Source organism: Solanum pennellii, chromosome 3, assembly GCF_001406875.1.
Source record: "Solanum pennellii chromosome 3, SPENNV200".
NCBI lineage: Eukaryota > Viridiplantae > Streptophyta > Magnoliopsida > Solanales > Solanaceae > Solanum > Solanum pennellii.
In genome coordinates, this window is record NC_028639.1 from 70,093,677 (window position 1) to 70,116,295 (window position 22,619).

General features: G+C 32.7%; 4 protein-coding genes and 1 non-coding gene across 5 annotated transcripts in view; 1 reads left to right on the forward strand and 4 right to left on the reverse strand.

The window, feature by feature from the left end:
- Nucleotides 1-7,751: 7,751 nt before the first annotated feature.
- On the reverse strand, nucleotides 7,752-12,335 carry LOC107015039. The gene is made up of 4 exons (XM_015215192.2): nucleotides 12,003-12,335; nucleotides 11,600-11,915; nucleotides 9,182-9,341; nucleotides 7,752-8,578 (listed from the first exon to the last, which is right to left on the reverse strand). The coding sequence occupies exons 1-4, from the start codon at nucleotides 12,171-12,173 to the stop codon at nucleotides 8,116-8,118; spliced, it is 1,110 nt and encodes a 369-aa protein (XP_015070678.1). The 5' UTR covers nucleotides 12,174-12,335; the 3' UTR covers nucleotides 7,752-8,115.
- A 2,642-nt stretch (nucleotides 12,336-14,977) lies between these two features.
- On the reverse strand, nucleotides 14,978-16,588 carry LOC107013630 (glutathione S-transferase U10-like). The gene is made up of 2 exons (XM_015213498.2): nucleotides 16,195-16,588; nucleotides 14,978-15,445 (listed from the first exon to the last, which is right to left on the reverse strand). Exons 1-2 carry the CDS (start codon nucleotides 16,510-16,512, stop codon nucleotides 15,008-15,010), a joined length of 756 nt encoding a protein of 251 aa, XP_015068984.1. The 5' UTR covers nucleotides 16,513-16,588; the 3' UTR covers nucleotides 14,978-15,007.
- A 2,357-nt stretch (nucleotides 16,589-18,945) lies between these two features.
- Nucleotides 18,946-19,987, reverse strand: LOC107014106 (glutathione S-transferase U10-like). Its single transcript, XM_015213970.2, has 2 exons — nucleotides 19,600-19,987; nucleotides 18,946-19,427 (listed from the first exon to the last, which is right to left on the reverse strand). The coding sequence occupies exons 1-2, from the start codon at nucleotides 19,918-19,920 to the stop codon at nucleotides 19,050-19,052; spliced, it is 699 nt and encodes a 232-aa protein (XP_015069456.2). The 5' UTR covers nucleotides 19,921-19,987; the 3' UTR covers nucleotides 18,946-19,049.
- Nucleotides 19,988-20,118: 131 nt separating this feature from the next.
- Nucleotides 20,119-20,199, reverse strand: TRNAL-CAG. Its single transcript has one exon. It is a non-coding gene; the product is annotated as a tRNA-Leu (tRNA).
- A 729-nt stretch (nucleotides 20,200-20,928) lies between these two features.
- LOC107015216 (activating signal cointegrator 1) overlaps nucleotides 20,929-22,619 on the forward strand; it is a 4,853-nt gene continuing 3,162 nt past the window's right edge. The window contains exon 1 of the mRNA XM_015215415.2: nucleotides 20,929-21,218. Within this exon, the coding sequence (XP_015070901.1) occupies nucleotides 21,069-21,218 (150 nt within the window). The 5' untranslated portion in view covers nucleotides 20,929-21,068. The remainder of the gene's footprint in view (nucleotides 21,219-22,619) is intronic.

Sequence of the window (22,619 nt, forward strand, 5' to 3'; positions counted from 1 at the left end):
ATCTCTTTTCTTCCAACTCCTTCAATTCTTCAATCCTTTTACACGATCCTTGGCTTTGACGTGTTGACTCGATGGGAAGAATTTCCGAGCCTTTATGGCTCTCCCTAATGCATGGATGAAAGCGGAGTCCCAAATGGACTCGAAAGGGAATTCACACATGCGACAAGATAACAATGAGTTAGCATAAGAGTGACGGAACAAGAGATTTAATTATCGAGGATTACCCAAGAAGGTCAAATCAGACCGGAGCAATAATTCCACAATCAACCGAACCAAAAATGCCAAGGTTCATAAACTAAGTGTGATCTTAATATCAATATCTATCCTGTCACTTGTATGCTACATTCTCTGGAAGTGCATGCTCATTCAATATCAGACAAAACTTCAAAATATGCAAAAGAGACACGCTTCACATGACAAACCAGAAGCATGGATAGTTGCTAAGCTATACAAAGCTGACCACATATACTCTTGGACCGTATTTTCATATGACCGACTCCGAAATGCCCAAAGACAAGTTCAACACTGCTTCACCAACAGATCCAACAATAAGATAAAACACAACCAAAAGAGAACGCAAAGCCGGCTCACGCACCATCCTCTGCATTCATGGATTTTCGAGGACGAATATCTCGCATGAGTAAATCATTTGGCGCGTTAACCGACTGGGATAACCCCATTCGACCCACACATAACTTTTAATACAGCAGCAAACGAACTAAACAAGGAATAAAGCTATTCGGCGAACAGGACAACAAGTAAACTTAATATTGCCTTTCCGCGACTAAATACCAACGGAACCAACGGCCATGTCGATAAAAAAACACAACAACATCCACGCAGTCTATAAGCAGTCCTATAGTGCCGAAACACTAATATTCAATCGAAGTAAAAACACAAAAGATCGAAACGAGAGAAGACATATTTGAAAGCTTAACAGACAAACCACGTTTCCAGGATGAAGCATATAACAATTGTCGTGCCGAATTCGTAGAGAAGAAAAAGAACAGAAAACAACATAAATGAGCCATCCGGCAAAACAGAACCATAACAGGACACATTCCAGATTCGAACACAGCCAAACGAGGTGCAATACCTCACATTTACAGCAGCACAAACCACGACAGGCTCCATAAAGAAAAATTTAAAATAATAACAAAACGGGAGATGTACCTTCCTCGGAGCAGCGGAACAGGGACGGTACGAGCAGGAGAGCGACGAGCCTTCCAACGCGAACCTAGTGTTTCGAACAAGCGCTTAAAGAGACTGGCGTCGCCGGAACGAAGAGGCGATATCGCAATCAAACTGAAACGCAGCTTCTGCTTTATACTTCAGTCTCTTTCTTATATTCTATTTTTGCTTCTCGTCTTTCTAAACTTCTCAACAAAACTTCCAAACTCAAAAATCTCCCTTTCTAAAAAAAATTTTTCAACAAAAATTCTCCCAAAAATGTCCAACCCAAAAGTCTCCTAAACCCAGATTTTCTCCCAGATTCTCAACTAAAAATTCCTAACCCCGTTTTGAAGAGAGGTAGGGGTTTATATAGGCAAACGATTTAGGGTTTCGAAAGGAAGGCCTGGCAGATGAAATTCGGCCCATTTCGATTTGAAATTCGAATTCCCTCCGAATCCGAGGGAATATGCCCTCTTGATGCTCGAATCGTTCAACGGATGGAAGCCTATGTGAAGGGTCGAGATCAATCTCTCGTCCTTGGCAAGCAACGTGGCTCAATCCCACGACGCAAGGACGGAGTTTGCAGCCTTCCTTGCTGCAATTTCGCAGACGTACTGTCGTACGAGCCGCAGAGAAAGACGACAACTTCATCCCTTCACGCGCGACAGAGAGAGGAGGAACGAGCGGAGGAGAGAGAGGGAGAGAGCGTGGGGGAGAGACGCGGGGGGGGGGCTTTCCATTTTGTTTTCTGGGAATTTTCGTTTTTTTCTGGGTTTCTGGGGGGGTCGCGTGGGGGAAGAAGGAAAGGGTAACAATGATGGGTCGGGTCGGGTAAGAAGGAAATTGGGCGGGTTGAGGAGTTAATTGGGTTGGGGATTAAGAAGTGGGCCTGGGGTGAATTTAAAATGTGTGTTGGGTTGGGTTTTAAAAGAAGTGGGCTGCTGGGAATAAAGGGGAAAAGGATGAAGTGGGCTGAAAGTAAAACAAAGATGGGCCATTGGAACAAAAGGGCAGAGGCCCAAACTCGACTCAAAAGGGAAAAGAACCAAATTAATTATAAGCAAATTGATTTAAAGCAAGACGAATTCGGTATAAATTTATTAACGAGCTTACTTATTTAGTAATATAATTGTTTAAATTGTAAAATAGCGACTCAAAATACAATTGTGATTTAAAATAAACTAGTTAGATAAAACATTTAAACGTATATTTTGATGGTTTTGAGATAAGCATAAGATATACTACTTATATACAAAATCATGTAAATATGTATATTACCTGAGAATTATGACAAAAGTATTCGAAGCAACATAAAATTCATGTATTATATTATTATATTCGTAAAATTTATAAAACTAATTAATTTAAATTATGAAAAATTTTAGGAAGCTCGATACTTAATTTATACCGACGCGGGTCAAAATTGGGTGTCAACAATAACAAGAGTGTGAAGGCTCAAATAGAGACAATTTTGTAATTCATTTTGATGTGGAAAACATATTTGGCAGCTTCCAAATATTTTAAAGCATATTTCAACGTAATGACTTAAAACTAGTAGTGGGAAACAAACAAAAGGACCTTTCTTGGAATTTGATTTCTAAAGAAAAATAAGAAATTGTTAGTATATGCCAAGGTGGAATTTGATTTCATTAGAGTTGAAATGGGGACTCTTTTAATTATTATTATAAAATGACCCAAATTCAACCGGATTTTTTAAAAATAAAAACGATCTTGCATTAGATAAATTGGATTATGAAACTGTTGATAAGTAGCTTTAGTTGACTTATAATATCTTGTCAAAAGATTTTCATTTTTCCTTTTTTGTGTGATATGTTATTATATAGTTATGATAAATTGATAATTATAAATTTATTAGTTACTTAAATATTTATTTTAAAAAAAATTAAATAAATAAATTAAAACTTAGTAAGAAACTAAGAAATCGAAAGGGTTGACTTGTGACTCATATTTTAGCCTAGTTCATTTCAAATAAGTAATATTGAATTGAGATCATTTATTTTACACTACTCAACATACATTTAAAATTTGTTTTCTGATGTATTGTTCAATAAATCATAGTACCAACTTTTTTTGCAAGAACAATTTTAGAAACTCCAAAAACTTAGGTATATAAAGTCTTATTCCATAATACCGTCGTTATCTCGCAATGAATAAATAAGAATATTTTTAAAAAGGCAGGCCTAGCATAATGTTACAAGCTCTAGCCTTTTATTTATATTTTTTGGTTGGACAAAGCTCTACCAATTAATTTTCCTCACAGCCGCTGCAAATGTTCACACCACTCATCTATTGTTTGGTATAACGAGGAAGTTAGAAATTTTCATTAAAATTTAATATGCGTGAGAAAATTAATAATTTTATATTTACAAAATATATACTATATTGATAAAAGATGTTTAATTAATGTCCTTTATTAATGTATATATATATATATGGAAACACTACTTTATTGGTAATAGCTCTTCTTATATATCGACCATGTAATCTTTGCTATATCAACAAATGTACTTCTTTCTTTTTTCGCTTCTAAGAAAGTTTTCCTTTTAGATTATTTTTAAAGAATACAACACAAGAAAACGAATTGCTACGAAGAATACCATTAGATTTCAAATAGCATGATTTAATTTAAATTTTTACTCAATTGGACGCGTCTAGATTTTTCTTAGTAGCAGGATTACCATAACTAGCATTATATCAGAAATGATCATGAACGGCTATTAAAAATTAATTATCGCTATATACGTATTTTTAGTGATAATTAAAATCTTTAGCGAAATCGATTGTAATGACGCTAATATTGCACTTACTCTACCATAATTGTAATTCATATTGGTGTTGTCGACCAATGATCTATATGAACGGTGTTCGAATTTTAACCCACAAAGTTTGTCGTGCATGCCTGAGATTTATTTTCATGTCTATTTCAAGCTCGACCCTATTGTCAAATCATGAGGCCAATATTAATTCCTAAAAGCCATCTTTAACATCATATTGCTTTTATGATGATGATACGAGTGAGACACTTTCTCCTAAATCTTTTTGTACCTATTTCCAATACTTTGTAAATTTTCAAGAAAGTTTGGTTTCCTATACAATGTTAATAGAAACTACGCTACAATATAGGTTCATATTCTTTAAAAAAAACTGTGCCTAAATTATTGTCGTTCAAGTCAATATAAACCAAATATGAACAGGAACAAAATAAATAAAATTGGTATTATACTTAGTGTTGTCACCAGATTTCCCCTACAGTTTAATGTGATTGATAGAATTAAAAAATAGCTTGGTAATTGGCACCGTTTATTGACACTACGATAGGGACCATAGAGTTTTTGCAATTAAGAAGATATACACAAATGTCAACTATAACGGAACCCACATAAGCCCAATAGGCCCACTGTTTTCTTGGCCCGTAAATTATGTCGACACGAGTACCTACCAAACCAAGAAATAAATGGACTCAATATGAATTTATCCAGTAAAAATTTCCAAAATTCATTGCTATTTTAATTAAGTAGTACAAATGCTTTGAAATTTTGCACTTCACCTTTTCCAGTAACGAGTTTTATGATTTTTAAAGTTTTACATGACTGAAGTATCTAAACTTCAGGCAAAAGTGATTGAACTTCTTCTATATCTGTCTAAACTTCAAACACCACATATTCGATTCTGTTATAAAATAGTAACCGTTCAAAAACTCATAAACTCAATGGCACCAAAATCCATTATTTGCACACTTCGCCCCACCATGTATTGTTTCAATTTGAAAGATGTGGGGTTTCGTATGCCTATTGTATTAGATCTAAGACTCTGCTCAAATACGACTTTTGATTTATTTTTATCATACTCATTTAAAATTATGTGCTTATAAACACTATTAAATTTTACTCAAACATTTTAAAAATAAAAATAAAAAACTAATCCGAACAAGATCCAAATTAGTTTTTTTATACCAACGTGACTGGCACTTGAAAAATCTCTGTTTTTTTTTTTTTAGCTTCATGTAACTTAACTAGTTAGATGGGCCTTTTTTTCTTCATATAATATAATAATAATAATTACTAAATACATAGTCTATTAAAATAAAATTGTAGCCATGCTATGTACATGACAACCTGGACAGGTGTTAGGCTGTGAACAAAGTGTATGGCTTGCTTTAATTTGGTTAGAAGGCGTCAATGAATGGGACACGTTAGGATTATTTTGGGCCTACATGCGGAGCCCACCAACAAATTCATTCCGTCGATATGGGCCTGACTGTCTAATCACCGAAGAATTAAAGTGGGCTTAGTCCAGATGGGCCACTTCTTGACACGTATATCGTAGCCCATGTGATTTGATGCCACGTACCCCCTCCCGACAAATGATTGAATGTAGATTGAAATTTTGTTAAAGTGAGTATATCAAGTGTTGACTTTCTATTAAACGTAATTACGAAAGTTCACATAGTTTTCTGTGTGGCTATCAAAAGTCAACCTCTTTGAACTATTCGTCTCTATTTACGTGGATATGTTTAATTGGATATAAGATTTTAAAATTATTATATTTTTGAATATTAAGTTAGATACTTCAATGATCATAAATTGTCTCACTAACGATAAGGTGGAAAACTAAAAATTATGCAAAAGCTCATAATATAAGAAATAAATTACTTTCTATTTTTACTTTTTCATAAAATATAAAAAATTTCTTTAGCTTCTTACTCTTTCACCTTTCAAAGAAGTCGAAATAGAAAAGGGTAGGAAAGAGCTTGAACGATCGATTTCACAAGAGGTCGTACCCATTGTCATGCTTCTCAACGAGATTCCAGATTTTAATGTCTTTTGATTGAATAATTGTGCAAGCGATTACATTAATTTATAAGTTTTGTGTTAAATAAAGAATTAAAAATAGAAATCATAATTGACTCCCACTAATCTCATGTACGTTTCTTTCTTCTACCAATTAGTCATTCACAAAGCGCTAATTGAACTAGAGATTTTAAATTTTAAATTTTAAATTGTGAAACCTTCTCCATGTTCTTCGAAAAAATTGTAAAAGGTTGATTCAAAAAAATTTACATCGTTTGTGAAGATTCGGAACGAATATTTCGATCTTGTTAAGATATTCAGCGTTTTTGTTAGGGAGTGTCTTATTTATCAATAAAAAATTTTTTGATACGAATCTAGATTTAATCGGACTCCAATGTGAATATTGGACATCGGATGAAAAAAAAAAAAGAATGCTGAGTTTCTTTGTACAACCAAAAATCATATTTTCGGTAAGCATTAAAATAACAAAATAATACGACTAATAATTCTGAGAAACACATAACTAAAACTTGGGATCAATTGTAAGCGTAATCATTAAATTTCAAGAATTATTTTTTCAGACAGAATGTTCAAATGACATGTACACTCAATTAATAGTGCTAATTAGGAAATTTGACACATGATTTTTTGTATGAAAACAGAGACTCGTAGTAGCAAGTAGTACAAAATTGCAGCTTCAGGGTAGGTAATGATTGACAAGTGCGATGGATGAAATTAATTTAAACCAATGAGTTACGAATGTAAATTATTTATAAGTGCAATAGATAAAACGCCTTCTATAAATATATACACGGATATATCTTGCTATAAACGTAGTCATATTAACGCCTTAATGTCAAAGATACCAATACAAATGAATGAACACCTCTCATAAAACTAATATTTGAAAGAACAAAACTCATTGCATCACCCTTAAATTAGTGGTCCCTTTGTTATTCCAGAAAAGATAAAAATAATTTTGTACTAGTAATCAACAAAGGACACATTGCACTTTACAATTATCCTCCATTTGAAGATTCTTCTTTAAGCATTTCATTCTACTACTTAAACTTGAACTAGGACGAATTTGTTTGCTTTCGACTTGATCTCAAATTTAGGAACGTTAATCTCAGTTCCACAAGCATTGCTGGAATTTCTACAAGTTAAAGTAATTCTAAATGCTCAAAGAAGCTACTCATCAGATTCTGTCAAAACAAAATCTACAAAATGACCAATGAACAATAGAATCAGAATGTGTGTTTCCTGTATCTCCCTTCAGATAACTATGTTGTTGTAGTCAAGCTAAACCAATCAATCCATCAACTATGCTTCAAGCCCAGGTTAGTTTGGATCAGGTTTATGAATACTCCATATCCATTCCACTCAATTCGGGTCTATTTCATTCCAATACTAAACCATTTACCTTTCAAAGCAAATTAGAGGCTTCCTAAATGGCATGCTTATCCCTAGTCTAATCTCACCTAGTTGATATCGTCTATATAGAAGCTTTACTTCAACTGTGTATTCATTTTCCTTCATGGTGTACTAGATCTAATTTAAGATATGAAAACAATCTGGACCGAAAAAGAAGAGGAATCACATCATCTCTTCACACTCACCAAGCTTTCAACAAAAGAATGTTCTTCTGGAAAAGGTGTAGCAGCAAAGTCATGTTTATGCAACCACCTAACTCACATTCATTCAGCATTCTCAATTCAAGTTAAGCCAACCCGCCAAATATAAGAAAATGACCTCAAACATATGATGAACCAAAAGATCAATGTAAAATTTATTTCCTCAAACATAAAGAACTGATGTATCTGTAATTTTTTATATATAAAAAAAGAACAACCGCAACTAAGAAAACGATATAGCAGCATATTGAATAAGAACATTATTTGTCTTAGATCGGTTTAGCGCTCAACGTTCTTTAGTTCTAGGTTTGGTTCAAGAGGAGGAAGATCTATCAATCCAGATATAAATTCATACACTTAGGAAATCTTCATATTTATCATGTATAAAGGTGACGGCACTGTAATCTCATACTCTCAAATTTAACCAATTAACTTCACTGTTGCACATGGGAAAAATTCGGTACCTTTGACTACTTGAGCTGATAATCATCATAAGCCTACAGCTCATATATCTCTTGCAGAAATCTGTAAAGCTGTTCTGCAACAATTTCAGGACACTCTTCCTGGGGAAGGAGAGCACCTGGCACTTCAACATACTTACTGACCCCTTTGGCCTCCTTAAGTGCTTCCATCTCTGCTTTTGACCTCTTCGGAGAACCTGCTGTTGCCAGAACTAGACACGGTATGTTACCCTCCAACTCCGCAAAGAGTTGGACAAATTCCTCCCTGGACTTTACTGGGTCAAGTAAACCAGTCAAGAAAGCAGCAGGCACATAGCGAGCACCTTGCCGTTTAGTGAGTGCAAATCGGCTCTCGATGATATATGGAGTTACCTTTTCAGGGTCAGCATAAACATGGGACTTATATTGTGATGTTATTGATTTCTCATTGCTAACAAGTACATTATACATCATCCAACCAACAGCAGGGGCCCTTAAGGTCCCTCTAAGGAAACCATACCTGTAAGAAATGAGAACGAAAATATCAATCACCAAATAGTGTATTATCATTTTGTGCAAATGAGTGAAAATCTTTAAGTACTACTACTATTGTTATTATTATTGTTTTCAGATGAAAACTTCAAATCTTGAAAGCTAAAGTGCTGGCAGTCATAAGCAAGTGTGTTATCCAAAGAATTTTCACGCAGGAAAAACTCATATCATTTGCTTCTTTCCTACAAAAACTGAAATAATTCAATATGGTGTATTTAAAATTTCTAAACCTTATAGTTCTCTATTCTTATGACCGAGAAATTCGTTTAGGGCCAACCGCAGCCTTCGGAACACGAGGATGACGGGACTCCCTCTACCCTTCTCCACTCAAAGTTGGCTTAGTTCGCATGATGCAGGGCTCAAACCTGTGACCTAAGTCACAAGTGCCTCAACCTTGCCAGTTAAACTAAACCCTGGGACGAACATGACTAGTTGATATTCCAAACCTTGTAGTCCTTTCGTTCTCTATATTGGGCATAGCCCTATAATGTGTGTCATTCCGCAAGCTGTTGAGATGTCAGCTTAATGAAGATGTCATAAAGGTGCACGGGAAGTAAAAATCTATGCCTACCTTGTTTCCATGCTGGAATCTCTTCCAAAAACAATAGGAAGTGGACCAGCCCAGGTGGGAGCAATAGAAGCAATTGCTTTTGGCTTAACCAAGCCCTTCTTTGCAGCACGAACTGCTAAGGTAGCAGCATGTCCTCCTCCAAACACCACCAAGTCCTTATCTGTTTATTTTAAAATAATTAACAAGATAACCTCTAAGCAAATAAAAGAACAGATATCTTCAAAAATATTAAAGAACTTGAAAAAAAAAAAATCCTGATGCAGAGGGCAAACATAAAGAAACATCACGTAATCACACAAAGTTAATAGCAGAAGACGGGAGAAAAGCAGTAGACATGGGATGGCCGACTTTCCAACTATGGCTCATGCCCGTGTGTCCCATGTTACCTTACAATTTTCTTGCTGTGATGGACGATCCCCTGGCAATGGTTGCTCCAACTGACAGTACCTTTTGCTCTTAGCAAAAGTTGTGGATTGTAAACCTCATTCTCCACTTTTCATTATCAAAAAAAGAAAAGAACTCTTATCTCCACTTTCTTTGATAAACTATCTACCTTATATGTCTCAAAGGACAATAGACGATCCCCTCTAATGATCGCCTAAAGAGATTTATCAAGAGTAACATATCTACTATAACAAATTTGGAGATTTAGGATCAGGACATTACAAGCTATATCCTTCCACCCCACAATACAAAACCTAAACCAAAGAAACTACCCTTTTGGGCTCGTGGTTCTTGTTTTCCTCTAACATCGTATAAGTAGAACAACTCAAAATTCTCAAATTTGAATGATTGCAGATTGGCCAAATCATATTCCTCTTCAAGAGTCTTGAACTCAACACCCATAGACAGCATCACCAAGTTATATGCTATTAAGACGTATTTAGCTTGGACACCTTAGCAGACCAACATTTGAGAGAATAGACCTTTCTCTCCCTAAAAAGATTATATTAATCTGTTCAGCAATGTCATACTTTCTGTTATAAGTTTTTATAGCATGCAGTGTGACAATTTCATGATCCTCACGGAATTTATTGATATCATTTCCGCAAAGGTTTTAAAATAATGAAGCCTGTTGACTGCTCCCAAACTTCTCAATCAAGATCTTCCACCTCTTAAACGTGTCTGGGGCTTCATATTTGTGTTTTTTTAGATATACCGAAGAACTAATTTTATTGAGAAATCATAAGAAAGGTTCTTAATTATCTTTAGATGAAATGAGGTCTTTGATGTAGGCTACAATACCTTTTGTTTTATGGATACAAATACCAAAATAAGGCCTCTCTAGATTTCCAAATATACAGCGCACAAAAATCTATCTTTCTTGTAGCATGCTCAATGCTCGCAAAGAAGTTCACATTTGCTCAACTCTAATCTCAGTAACATCTTGATCATTTTTTTGTCTTCTCCAGCTCATTCTTTAACAACTTCTCACAATTATAGGAAGATGTCCCAGTGTTCCCAGATTTTAACAAATGACATCTTTCTGGATTTACACCTTAAGAGTGGGTTTTCTTGCAAGCATTGCTCCTTGGATCTTCTTCTTGGTATAGTGATATCAAGATCAATCTTCTATTTTGGCTTCCAGAGAAATGGTACTCTTATCTAGAAAATATCTCAAGAAAGTACCTCGTAGTTTTGGTTCAAATCCCAGAGGAGAAAAACACACACTAGGTAATCTCTTCCTATCTTCACAATCCTTGGTAGATAAAGTTACCAGGTATCTATGCCGACTAGCCCGAACACACCATCATAAGAATAAAAAAAATACCAGATTTTTAACTCAAAGAAATTTCTGGAACTATTTCCCAACATTTCTATTCTCTAAGCATTATTTTCTAGAACTCTCTTGCAAACAACTTGATACAAAACTTTATGTCTAACTCGATCAGAATAACGCAAAATTGACCTCCGACTCCATCAGTACATGCGTCAACACAGAGAGAACGCATTTGTTTCCCAACACTTCTATTCACTAATAATGCCTAAATAGATCAACATAAGAAAAAAATGAGATCTCTATTTATAGGGATTACGAAATCCGTTTGCATCATTGCATGTGTCTGTATCATGTGCTGATAAAAATCTCTCTCTCTCTCTCTCTCTCTCTGTGATTGCAACCTCCTATAGTTTCCAAACTCTCTATCTTTTATTTTTCTTCTTAGTCCTTTTTAATGTACTTCAACCCCTTTTTTTTTCATTTGAAATAGAAGTTCACCTAATCTTTATATAATGTTTTAGAGTACATTTCTTTTCAGTAAAAGATTACAAGAAATAGCAATTCCAAAGATCCAAACAGGATCAAAAGAATTTAAGACACCAAAAACAAAATCCCAAAAACGAAATCACAGTAAAGTGAATATGCAAGTATAAAACAAATAAGCAAATCATATAAGCTAAAGGGATCTTTCAGCTTACCCGAATTGTTCACCGGACTATCAGGAGCATTGATGAAGTCTACCAAAAACTTTTCCATAACATCAGCATTGTAATCAAGCTTAGGTCTATCAGAGTAACCTAAACCAGGCCAATCCACAATGGTAGTTCTGTAATTAACTTTACCATCTCGTCCAGCAATGTCTTTAGCCACTGATCTCCATTCCTCAACAGTACTAACATCTGAAATAGTGGGAATCATCAAAATGTTCTTACAAGGCTCATCGCTTCCCTTGTGGTGTTCCTCGTAGTAAATATTCACAGAATTGTCCTTATATTTCCATACCCAGTTATTATTCTAACAAAACAAAAAAACACAAATAGATTCACCAGAAGCAAGTAGAAATCGATGATCGGATAAAAGGGTGTGGATTTAAAGTCTTACCTTTGTAGATATACCGGCGAGGGAGGAGGATGAATAATCGACAGAAGTAGAAGCTTTGACTATAAGGGGTTTGTAAAAAATTGGGGTTCGAGTTCTGCTGTTTCTAAAGGAAAGAGTACTCAATGACGATGAAGATAATGGCAGAAAGTTGAAAATAGCAGAGGAAGCCATGAATGAATGGTTAATGGAGACTCTGTGGATGGATGAGTGAAAATGGAAACTTTCCTAAAATTTCTGCAACACAATTATTCTCTCTCTCTTTTCTTGGTTTTGCGACTTTGTGTGAGGAGGAAGAGAAGCCGCCGGTGTTGATTTTTTTCTTTATTTCCTGTTCCAACTTAGATTATAATTCTTTTATTTTCATAGTTGATTTTTTTTTACGAAAATTATATATAATAGCAAATTAATAACCTAAAATAAATGAAATAGTTAGGGTTTGATTTAATTGTGCTCCATAGTAACCGTTTACAAAAAATTGTCAAGCGCATCTCTCCCAAATATCTCGCTCGCCATTCTCCTCTAGTCTCTCGCTCGCTTCCTCACTTTTTATACAAACACAAGTGTATAAAATTGTTTCTAATTGTACAAAGCAGAGAAAATTGTATAAAATACATATATTTTTGTTCCCCTCTCTTCCCTCTTCCAGATCTCGCTCGCCACTCTCCCAAATCTCGCTCGTCACCCTCGCCTTTCTCACTTATACAAACAGAAGCGAAATGTATAAATTGCGTTTCTGTTTGTATAAAGCGTGAGAAAATTGTATATACACATGCTAGTACATATATTTTCGTCATATACACTTATAATTATACAATAAAAATACTCTCCTGCTCAGTTTCTTTTGCCTTTCTCTCTTTCTCGTTTTATACAATTTTCAAATTGTATCTAATTTCTCTCTTTCTCGTTTTATACAATTCGATTCAATTGTATATTCCTTGTCAAGTCTCTTTTATCTTTCTCTATTTCTCATTTTATACAAATTCAAATTGTATATAATCGTTCTATACACTTATAATAATACAATTCGTTTTATACACTTCGTTTTTATACAGTTCTCTGCCCAAGTGTCTTTCTCTTTCTTGTTTTATACACTTCGTTTTATACAATTTGCTTCAACTGTATATGTATAGCGAATTATACAGTTTCTATGTTTGCTATGGAGCGCAATTATGCAAACTTTGTTATAGCATACAAATATGAATTTTTTATTTGCTATATGTGAAAGTTTGACTTTTTTTTATTTTTCAAGATTATTAAAAATTATTTCCTCCGTTTTAAAAAAGAACGAACCTATTTCTTTTTTAGTCCGTTTCAAAAAGAATGATCTCTTTATTTTTTTTTTGATAACATTTTAACTTTAAATTTCCACGTGGCATGTTTAAGACCACAAAATTCAAGGACATTTTGGTACTCTTGACATAACTTTAATTTAGAATCACAAGATTAAAAAGTCTTTTTTTTAAACTCCGTTCCAAGTCAAATTAGGACAATCTTTTTGAAATAGAGGAAGTAATATTTTGATATTTTGCACGATTATTAAAAAATATAATAAATAATAAAAAGTACTCCCTCCGTATGAAAATGTTTGTCATATTGCACTTATCGAAAGTCAATTTGATTAATTTTCAAAGGTAAATTAGATCACATTAATTTGATATTTTAAACAAAAAAATTACATTTTCTAAACTATATGAAAAACACTATAAATTACAAATTTTTGCATATTAATATGATAAAAAAATATCTTTTAAAATGTTAGTCAAAATTTTTATAATTTAACTCTAAAAATAAAAATTATAAAAAATAATACCAACCGAAGGGAGTATTTAATAATTTGAAACATCTAAATATATAATGATGTTATCTTATACCGAAAATCAGATATAAGAATCGGTTATGACATGTATAGAATTCCTTCCTATATGCCTTTCTAGAACCCGTCTAAGTAATCTGCGCAGTACAAAGTTCAGAATTAAAAGAGTTAGACCAAATTTTTATACTAAAATTTTGTATAATTTTTAAATAGTGTATTCTACTCACTTTGTCCCAGCTTTTGTAGTGATTTAATTTTTAATTTTTAATTTTTAATATTAATTTAATTTTTAATACGTTTTTAAAAAATATTTTAAGATATTAATTATTTTGATTTATAATGTTCTTAATTAATGTAATTTTCAAATAATATATGTTACTATTTTTGTCGCAATTTATGTGGCACATGTAAAATTTTGAGAGTTGATCAAATTTTAATATGTTTTTGTAAATGTTTTTAAGTTATTAATTACTGTGATTTATAGTACTCTTAATATAATTTTCAAATTATATATTTTACTCGCTTCGTCTCAATTTATGTGGTGAAATTCTGAAAGTTGATCCAATTTTTATTATGTTTTATAAATTTTTTATTTTGTTAATTATTGTAATTTAGAGTATTGTTTTCTTTTAGTAATTTATAAATACACAACATACAAAAAAGGAAAATAAAATAAATAAAAATAAAAATATTATTAAATATAAATTGAGGAGAAGGAAAAAATAGATCAATTGAGAAGTAAACATAAATATTTGAAAAGATTATCATACAAATGCCAAATATAACTTTTGTTTAGTTATGTTTTAAAGCTACAGAATGTTTAAAGTATGAGTCTCCCATCTAATTTGGATTTTGATTATAGATATCAAAACTTTTGTGTTGACTTCAAGCTGAGTTTTAACTAATAATGGACTAATCAACGTAAAAGAATAAAATTTGTTCATTAAAGAATTACACAACATAATTGTATACTTTTGGTTGTGCCATTCTTATATTGTTGAATTACATAATTAGAGACTTATTAAATTAAACATGAATAAGATATGTGAATTGTATATTGTAAAAATCAATATTTTAAGACAGGCCGTGAGGCGAGATGTTTTAGCTATCGAGACAGAGACAGAGGATAGAAAATCAGATAGCAGAAGCAATATGCTTCAAATTTCAATCAAAAGAAAACAGTTTATTGAAATCAGATGGCTATATGCCTTATTACACAACAGAATTGCATCAAACCATGAGAAATCTTGGCACCATAAGTAGGCGTAGAAGCTCGGTGAGCTTGACCTTTAGTACTTGTTTCTTTCAAAGCTCGAAGAAATGATACCGCCTTGTCATGATTAGGAACAGTTTCTTTAAGCAGTGGCAATTCGAGTAGACTATTAACCCATGAGTGAATCAGGGGAACCTTCTCTGGATCCAGAAAGTTCACTCCAAATGCTTCTTCTTGTGCTTTGCACATGCCAAATGCTACGACAATCCAGATGTCTATGAGCCCTATGTTTCTGTTTTCAATCTTAGGAAAAAAATTCTTCATTCCATCTTCAAGCAAGCGAAATTTCTGATGAAATTCATTACATGCCTGTTTTTGGTCTTCTGCAGTGAATATATTGAGCATGGACTCCATCACCTGAAATACGCGAATTATTGTACTACATGAAAAAAGAGTGGATGGATTTTGTTAGGTTATTAGCATTTTAATATTAATATTTAACATATTAAATTGCTTTATTTTGGAGTTATAAGAATAAACATTGGAATGGATGACTTCTACATCATCCATTAGCATTGGTTATCCATCAATGTATTTCATTCTTAATTCCTCCATTACTCTTTGTAATCTATGTAACTCCCATTGTAACCTATGTAACTCCAATTGTAACTTATGTAACCTATGTAACTCCCATTGTAACCTATGAAACTCCTAAGGCCATTATCTTCACTATTTACTACTTCCATTATCTTCCTATTCATTGCTAGGAAGACTTCTTGTAGTATAAATAGTGGTAGTCTTCATTTGGTTTTAGAGACACACAATTCATAAGAGAAAACAAAGAGTGAAAGAGTTAGTCTAAAAGAGAGTTCTTATTAGTTGAAGGGAGGTGTTCTTTTTTGTGGAGCTTTGGACTCAACTCTTGTCCAGAGTTGTTGAGTTATACTTTGTGAAGGCTGTTGTATCCTGGAGAGGACAAGTCAAAGAGGACTACTGCTGGACCGGTGAAAACATTTGCTGCAGTGGGCTTGAATCTCCTTAAAGAGAGCGAGATATCCGCGCCTCAGCCTGAAGAGATTACTTTCTTCATTTTATTTTCAATTGTAATCTTGCAATTTTATTATCTTGTAAGTTTTTTCACTAACAGATTTTGTTAACTTAATTACCTGTTGTATATATGCAGCCCAGAAGCGGACTTTGGATCTTTCATAAGGATCTTCTGGCAAGAGTTGAGGTCCATTCTTCCATGTTTCGTCTATGTATTCAACGATGACAAATGACTCGTTTACTGGCTTTCCATTGTGAACAAGTATAGGGACTTTTTTATGAATTGGATTGTATTTGAGGATCAATGGACTTTTGTTGCTTAAATCTTCTTCTATATACTCAAAAGGTATGCCTTTCACTTTAAGAGCCAATTCAACTCTCTTCACATAAGGGCTAAGCCACATTCCATGTAGAGTTACCTTGTTTTCTTCTCCCATTTTTCCACTCTAATATTTTTTTCTAAGTCGACATAGGGTTTTGCTTATATACACACACAATTGTTTTAGCAAAACTTCATTTTCAAAGTTAAAAAAATGCTATTATGTTGAATCGAAATGTGATTTATAAAATTATCTGTTCTTTGAACTGTGAGCCAATTCAATAGTTTTGTTTTTTTTAATGATAAGAGCAATGACGGAATTAGCTGCCCATTTCTTTGTGTCCAAGTTAGCCAAGTGATGTTGATTCAAATGAATTCAGGAGAAAACAGAGAGATCTTTTTCATGACTTTGATGTCTATATTTGTGTTCAAATGCAAGCGACTATTTTATACATTGTTAACTGTATCATCAATGACAAACTGCAGCTTTCTTTCTTTTGTATCCCGTCCCTTGTAGCTTCCACCTTTTTTGCTTTCTTGATGACTCGGTATCACAATCTTAAAATTGGAGATGGAGGATGCTTACCGTCTGATCAATCCCTCTTGTCAAGTGTCAACTACAACTTATTTGGTACTAGTATTTTATAAGGTAAAACTAGGACATATATTTTTTAAAAATAAGTGTTTAGATCAGAATGGTTGACCAAACAACTATATCCAATTAAAAGTGTGCTAAAGATAAGTTATTTTAGTTCTGGGGCTACTAAAGCCATTATAGTCGAGACACTATGAATTTTAAAGGAATTCGTTTTAGTTCTTTATTGCAGATAGATAATTCAGAGGTGTTGACTAAAGTATTTAATATTGTCTTGTACCAACATGTCCAACACAAAATTGTTATGGTACAAAAAGCTAAATAGACATTAAGGTAAACCAACAAAATTTCACTTTCATAGCTGAATAGATTGCGAGTTACATATAAGGTGTACGAATTTCTTCAGGGTGTAAGACTTTTTGGAAAAACATCATGCAAATTTAATTCAAAACAAATAATATTACATCATGTTAAAAGTACGTCTGGCCTAGGTTGATCTAGTCTAACTATTGGTAGGGCTCGGTTTACTTTCCCATACAAGTTTAGAGACATATATAAACAAACAAAAGATTGTTAGCTGTGGGCTAATACAATTACCTTAAAATACTCCAAAAAAAAAATATGAGTAACACACGATGAATCTCAAAAGTTCATTTATAAACTGTGGTGATGGACCACATAAAACTTTGTTCCAAATATAAAAATTTCTTAATGATGTGATGCCTTTTGAAAAAAACAAAACAATATTGACCTGAGAAGGATAATATCATATCATGTTAAGAGTATCTTTAAACTGATTTATCCTAACTCGAATAAAGATTTTTTAACAAAAATTATTTCCATCAAGCAATATTGGCTTCCCATTGGGAAAAGATATTGCATATTCTCTTCCACTAACTTCAATTTTTCAGAAACATCACTTACTACTTTCTCTTGTGCCTCTCCACGAGTAGTGATGACACGGCGCATATATGCTCTCAAATAGCAATACTTGTAAGCGTAAAAATGATTCCGACCACTTGTAAATTAAATAGAAAAAATGTTGTTTTTTTTTCAGAATATAAAATAAAAATAAGTTTATAAAACATTATAAAATCAAACTAATTATATATTTTATTTTTTTAATACCATCAAATACTTCTTACTGCAAAATTTGCATTATTTATAGCGATTTGGATCCTTTCCTTCTTTCTACTATACTTCATGAGATAAATTACCATCCATCGACAGCGAACAAGATTTAGTCTTTCTTTTAGTAACTAGCTTTCAAAATTAAATAATTTTTCTAAGGTGAATATAAAATTTGAATTAAAGTATTAAATTTCGATTAATCATGACGCATGCAGTAGTGGTCAAATACAAATTCAATATTAACTGACTTGTCACAATATTGAGGGTAAAAGGCTTATCAGATTCTAATTAGTGGGCACTATTGAATGCTCATTAGTATGGCAATAGTCAAATCTTTAATCTCTTACTGATGCGAATTGGTGACATTAATGAAGCACTTAATCAATGTGGGCAGGGACATGCTCAGAGGGTCTATATAGTTTGGACCAACTTCAATTCTCAATATTTTGATTATTTCAATTATGGATTTTATTTTTTTAAAAATCATCGATTTTGATTGGTTATCGAATTTAATACTGTAAATTTTTGGATACTCAAAAACCTTACTATCCACAGAAAGTCATATTTCTAAAAAAACAGGTGAATTGAAGTTATTCTTATTTGTCCTGACCTACTTTAAAGACTCAAAATTGAAAATATTCAAATCGATTATTTCAAATTAAACTTAACATAATCCAATCGAATTCAACCTCCTAACTTATTTGGATTGATCAATTTAGATTGTGATTTCTTCAATTTGAAATTTTCGAATCACCCTTAAACATGCTACATGGAATTAGAATAAATTAATTTGCTATAACCTAATATCAGCGTATACTATAACTTAAATTCTTCGATAAAATAGACAGGACAAGTACACGCAACATTAAGCTAATTACATCAAAAAGCAAACTTATTAATCAACCATAATTACTTGTTTCATTACAATATCAAATATTGGATTGAAACCTAAAACCATTTTTCTTAATAAACTCAAGTCTTGAAACAAGCTTGTCATGTGGAGGCAGAGTTTCTTTCACCAAAGGCAGCTCAAGTAAAGTAGTCACCCATGAATATACAAATGGATTCTTTTCAGGGTCCAAAATTTTCATTCCAACTACTTCTTCTGCTGCCTTATATGTAGCAAGTGAACACACAATTATTATATCTAAAAGCCCCAAGTTTTCAGCACATATTTTAGACCTTCCCCCAGGGAAAAAATCTTTCATTCCTTCTTCCATTACTTTTAGTATCTCAAATAATTCATCAAATGCTCCTCCCTCAACATCTCTGGCTGAAATGAATGCTTTCTTCATGGTGTCCGATATCTTCAAAATAATATTTGAACAGTGAGACGTGAAGAATATACTTTCTGGAAAAAAAAATATACAGTCAAATCTTTTTATAACAACAAACATATCTTAATATGAAAATGACTTTTGTCATATCAAACACGTCCATATAATAACACAAAAGAAAAAAAAAACATAGAGAGATAACCTGAAGGCAATAAGAAGCCCAGAGACGAACTGTGGCTCTTTCATAGGGATTTTCTGGTAATAATAGAGGCTGCAAGTTGTTCCAAGTTTCATCGATGTATTCAAGAATCACAAGGGACTCAGAAAGAGGCTTACCGCGGTGAAGTAGTGGAACTTTCTTATAGATGGGATTGTACTTGAGAAGAGGAGAACTTTTGTTGCTCAAATCTTCTTCTACATAATCAAATGCTATGCCTTTGATTTTGAGAGCTAACTCCACTTTCTTTGCATATGTGCTAATCCACATTCCATGTAGTGTAACACTATCGTTTTCCTCTTCCATTAATTCTTTTTCTACTCTCTTTTTTAATGTTAATTAAATAGAGATTTTCCACTAAGTACAAGCTACATAATCTATAGGTTGGATTAGAAAAAAGGAAAGGTTTCTTTCTATGTCATGTATATAGAGGTGCGTTTGTCATGCTTGAGGTTGATGTCACGTCAAAAAAGAAAAAATATATACAAAAACATGATATTATTTTGTCAAGAATGGGATTCGAACCCATGCCCTTTCGGACCAGTACCTGAAACTGGCGCCTTAGACCAACTCGGCCATCTTGACATTTGTTTTTTTAAAGTTACAGACATGTATGACTATTCTATTTTATCTTCTAATAATTCGTATGAACTTGTGTTATTTCTTGTATTTAACTACCAATTATGTATCATCTAAAAAAATACAGTTTGATCGCACTCAATAATCAAAATCAGAGTTGGACAAAATCAAATTGAAAACCGCATTAAATTGTAAATCGAGAAAAAAAGTGATTTCGTTTGACTTGATTTGACATTAAAAAAAATATATATTGAGTTGGTTTGGTTTTAACTTTAAAAAGTCAAACGAAAAGCAAAACCAACTCAACATCATATATATAATTTTTAAAAATTATTTTATACATAAAAATATTTACTTCAATATAATTTATAAAATATTTCATATATATTTTTATAATATTTTTCTTTTATCATATTATTTCAAGGTTGACTGAAATTTTGAATAGTATAATAAAAGTTATAATGTATGTTAGTAATTCTAACAAATCTAAAATAAGAACCAAATTAATATAATTGGTGATAAAAAAAATCTAACTCATATGCTAAGAATAATAATAATATTAAATATTTTTTTTAATTATATATTAATTTAAATTTATTTTAACATGATTTATACTTTAAAATTATGACCATTTTCAATTTGATTTATTTATTTATTTTATATAATTTCATTATTATCGTGTTTGAATATTTTAGTGTCTATCACATGTATATTTCTTCTTAACGAAACACTTTAGATAATGCAGTTAACGATAAATTGTGTTTCCCAAAATTAGGGGGCTAAAGTGCGTACGATCCAAACTCAAAGGTGTAGCCAAACATGGGGTAGCCTATATAAGGCAGGCGGTTGAGAGGCAAGAAGACGGAAAAAGAGAAATGGAATCGTCAGGGCAATGGCTGGAAAAAGCGTTACTGGAGCTATGTGGCAAAATTGAGAACGGTCTTGATTTAGATGCTGAGATTATTTCTGGGCTTGTTTCTTATTGTGAGCTTGCTCCTCCTCTCGACGCTAAAGAATATCTTGATGTAATCTTCTTCTTCTTCCCTTACTCCATCTATAGATTTTCTTGCTTTCGATTTTGTGTTCTGATAATTAGGGTTTTGAATTCAGTTGAAATGCCTTAGTTGAGAGTTGGTTTTTTTTTTAAATTTATTATTGACTCTACTCATTGACATTTGAAAATCAAAGGGCATCTTTGGTTAGATGCAAGGGGATAATGTGTTTTGACTCTCTATTTTGATCCCACTGTTACTTGTTGAAAAACCTGTGGGAATTTTCCTTTGTGTTTATCTTCTTATTTGTCTTTTCTGTTTCTGGTTCTCTTTAGCCTGATTTCGTGGTTTCAGTGTTTAGTTACTTTAGATTGGTTTGCTTTTTCTAGATGTCTACGCTGATGCTCTAAAGTCGTGATTGAAAAGATTGTGAACTAGCTTTTAATTCACTCGAAACTCTTAAATAACGAAGCAACACAGTATATTTGAGATTTTACATTCATCAGCCATCGCCATTTATTAAATGGATAATGAATAATATACTGATTTATGCACCTTATCCAACAAGAATGCAAATTAATTTATAACTTGAACCTCCCTCTTCTTCTTTTTTCAGTAATCAGCAGTGAAACTACTCCTTATGTTGTGCTTGTGTACCTATTTGGATTATGTGCTTATATGTTCGTAACTTCATGTAGATGCTTTTGAACACTATTGCTCTTTTGATTTATTTATTTGTTTTTCCTTCAATGAAATCTGATAATGCTTCAAGTAGAGAACATCTGAAAACATACTGAAATTTGCTTTTTTTAATGTTAATTGTACAAAAAAATTAACAAACAGCTAGTGTTTTGGCCTAATCAGTGTTTTCAATCCACACTTAAAACCTTGAAACTAGGTGCAATGCAAGTTGGATGCTTCACGTCTTTCAGATAAGGCTTCTGATCCAATTTAGCCAACAGAAGGAAAAAGTTTGCCTTTCATTGCAGGCCTCAAGGCACCAACTGTGCGTCTTAGGGAAGTCCATCAGCTAATTGCTTTCTTAAGTTAACTTTATAAGTCCCATGATCTTTATCTTTATAGAGCAAAGAGTTGGCACTAAACCGATGCATTTTATCCTGAGAAAAAAGAAGAAAAAGATGGTAGCATTTTGTTTTAGTGACAAAGGCGCTAACTTTGTTTCTCAGCAAGGACCATTCAATCTGATTTCTTAAGTTCAATTTATGATACCCATTGGCTCAGTGTTGAAGAAGTTGTACTAACTAATAAATAGAGCCGGGAAAACAATTTATAGAGAATGAATATGGAAGTATTGTCGGTGTAGAAAATCAGAAATTAGCTAAAACAGCATTTACAAAAAATAACTGAATTCTAGCTTGATTAAAAAAATTCAAAATGATTCTGAGACTGACATTTTTTTTACTTGTGGGGGGG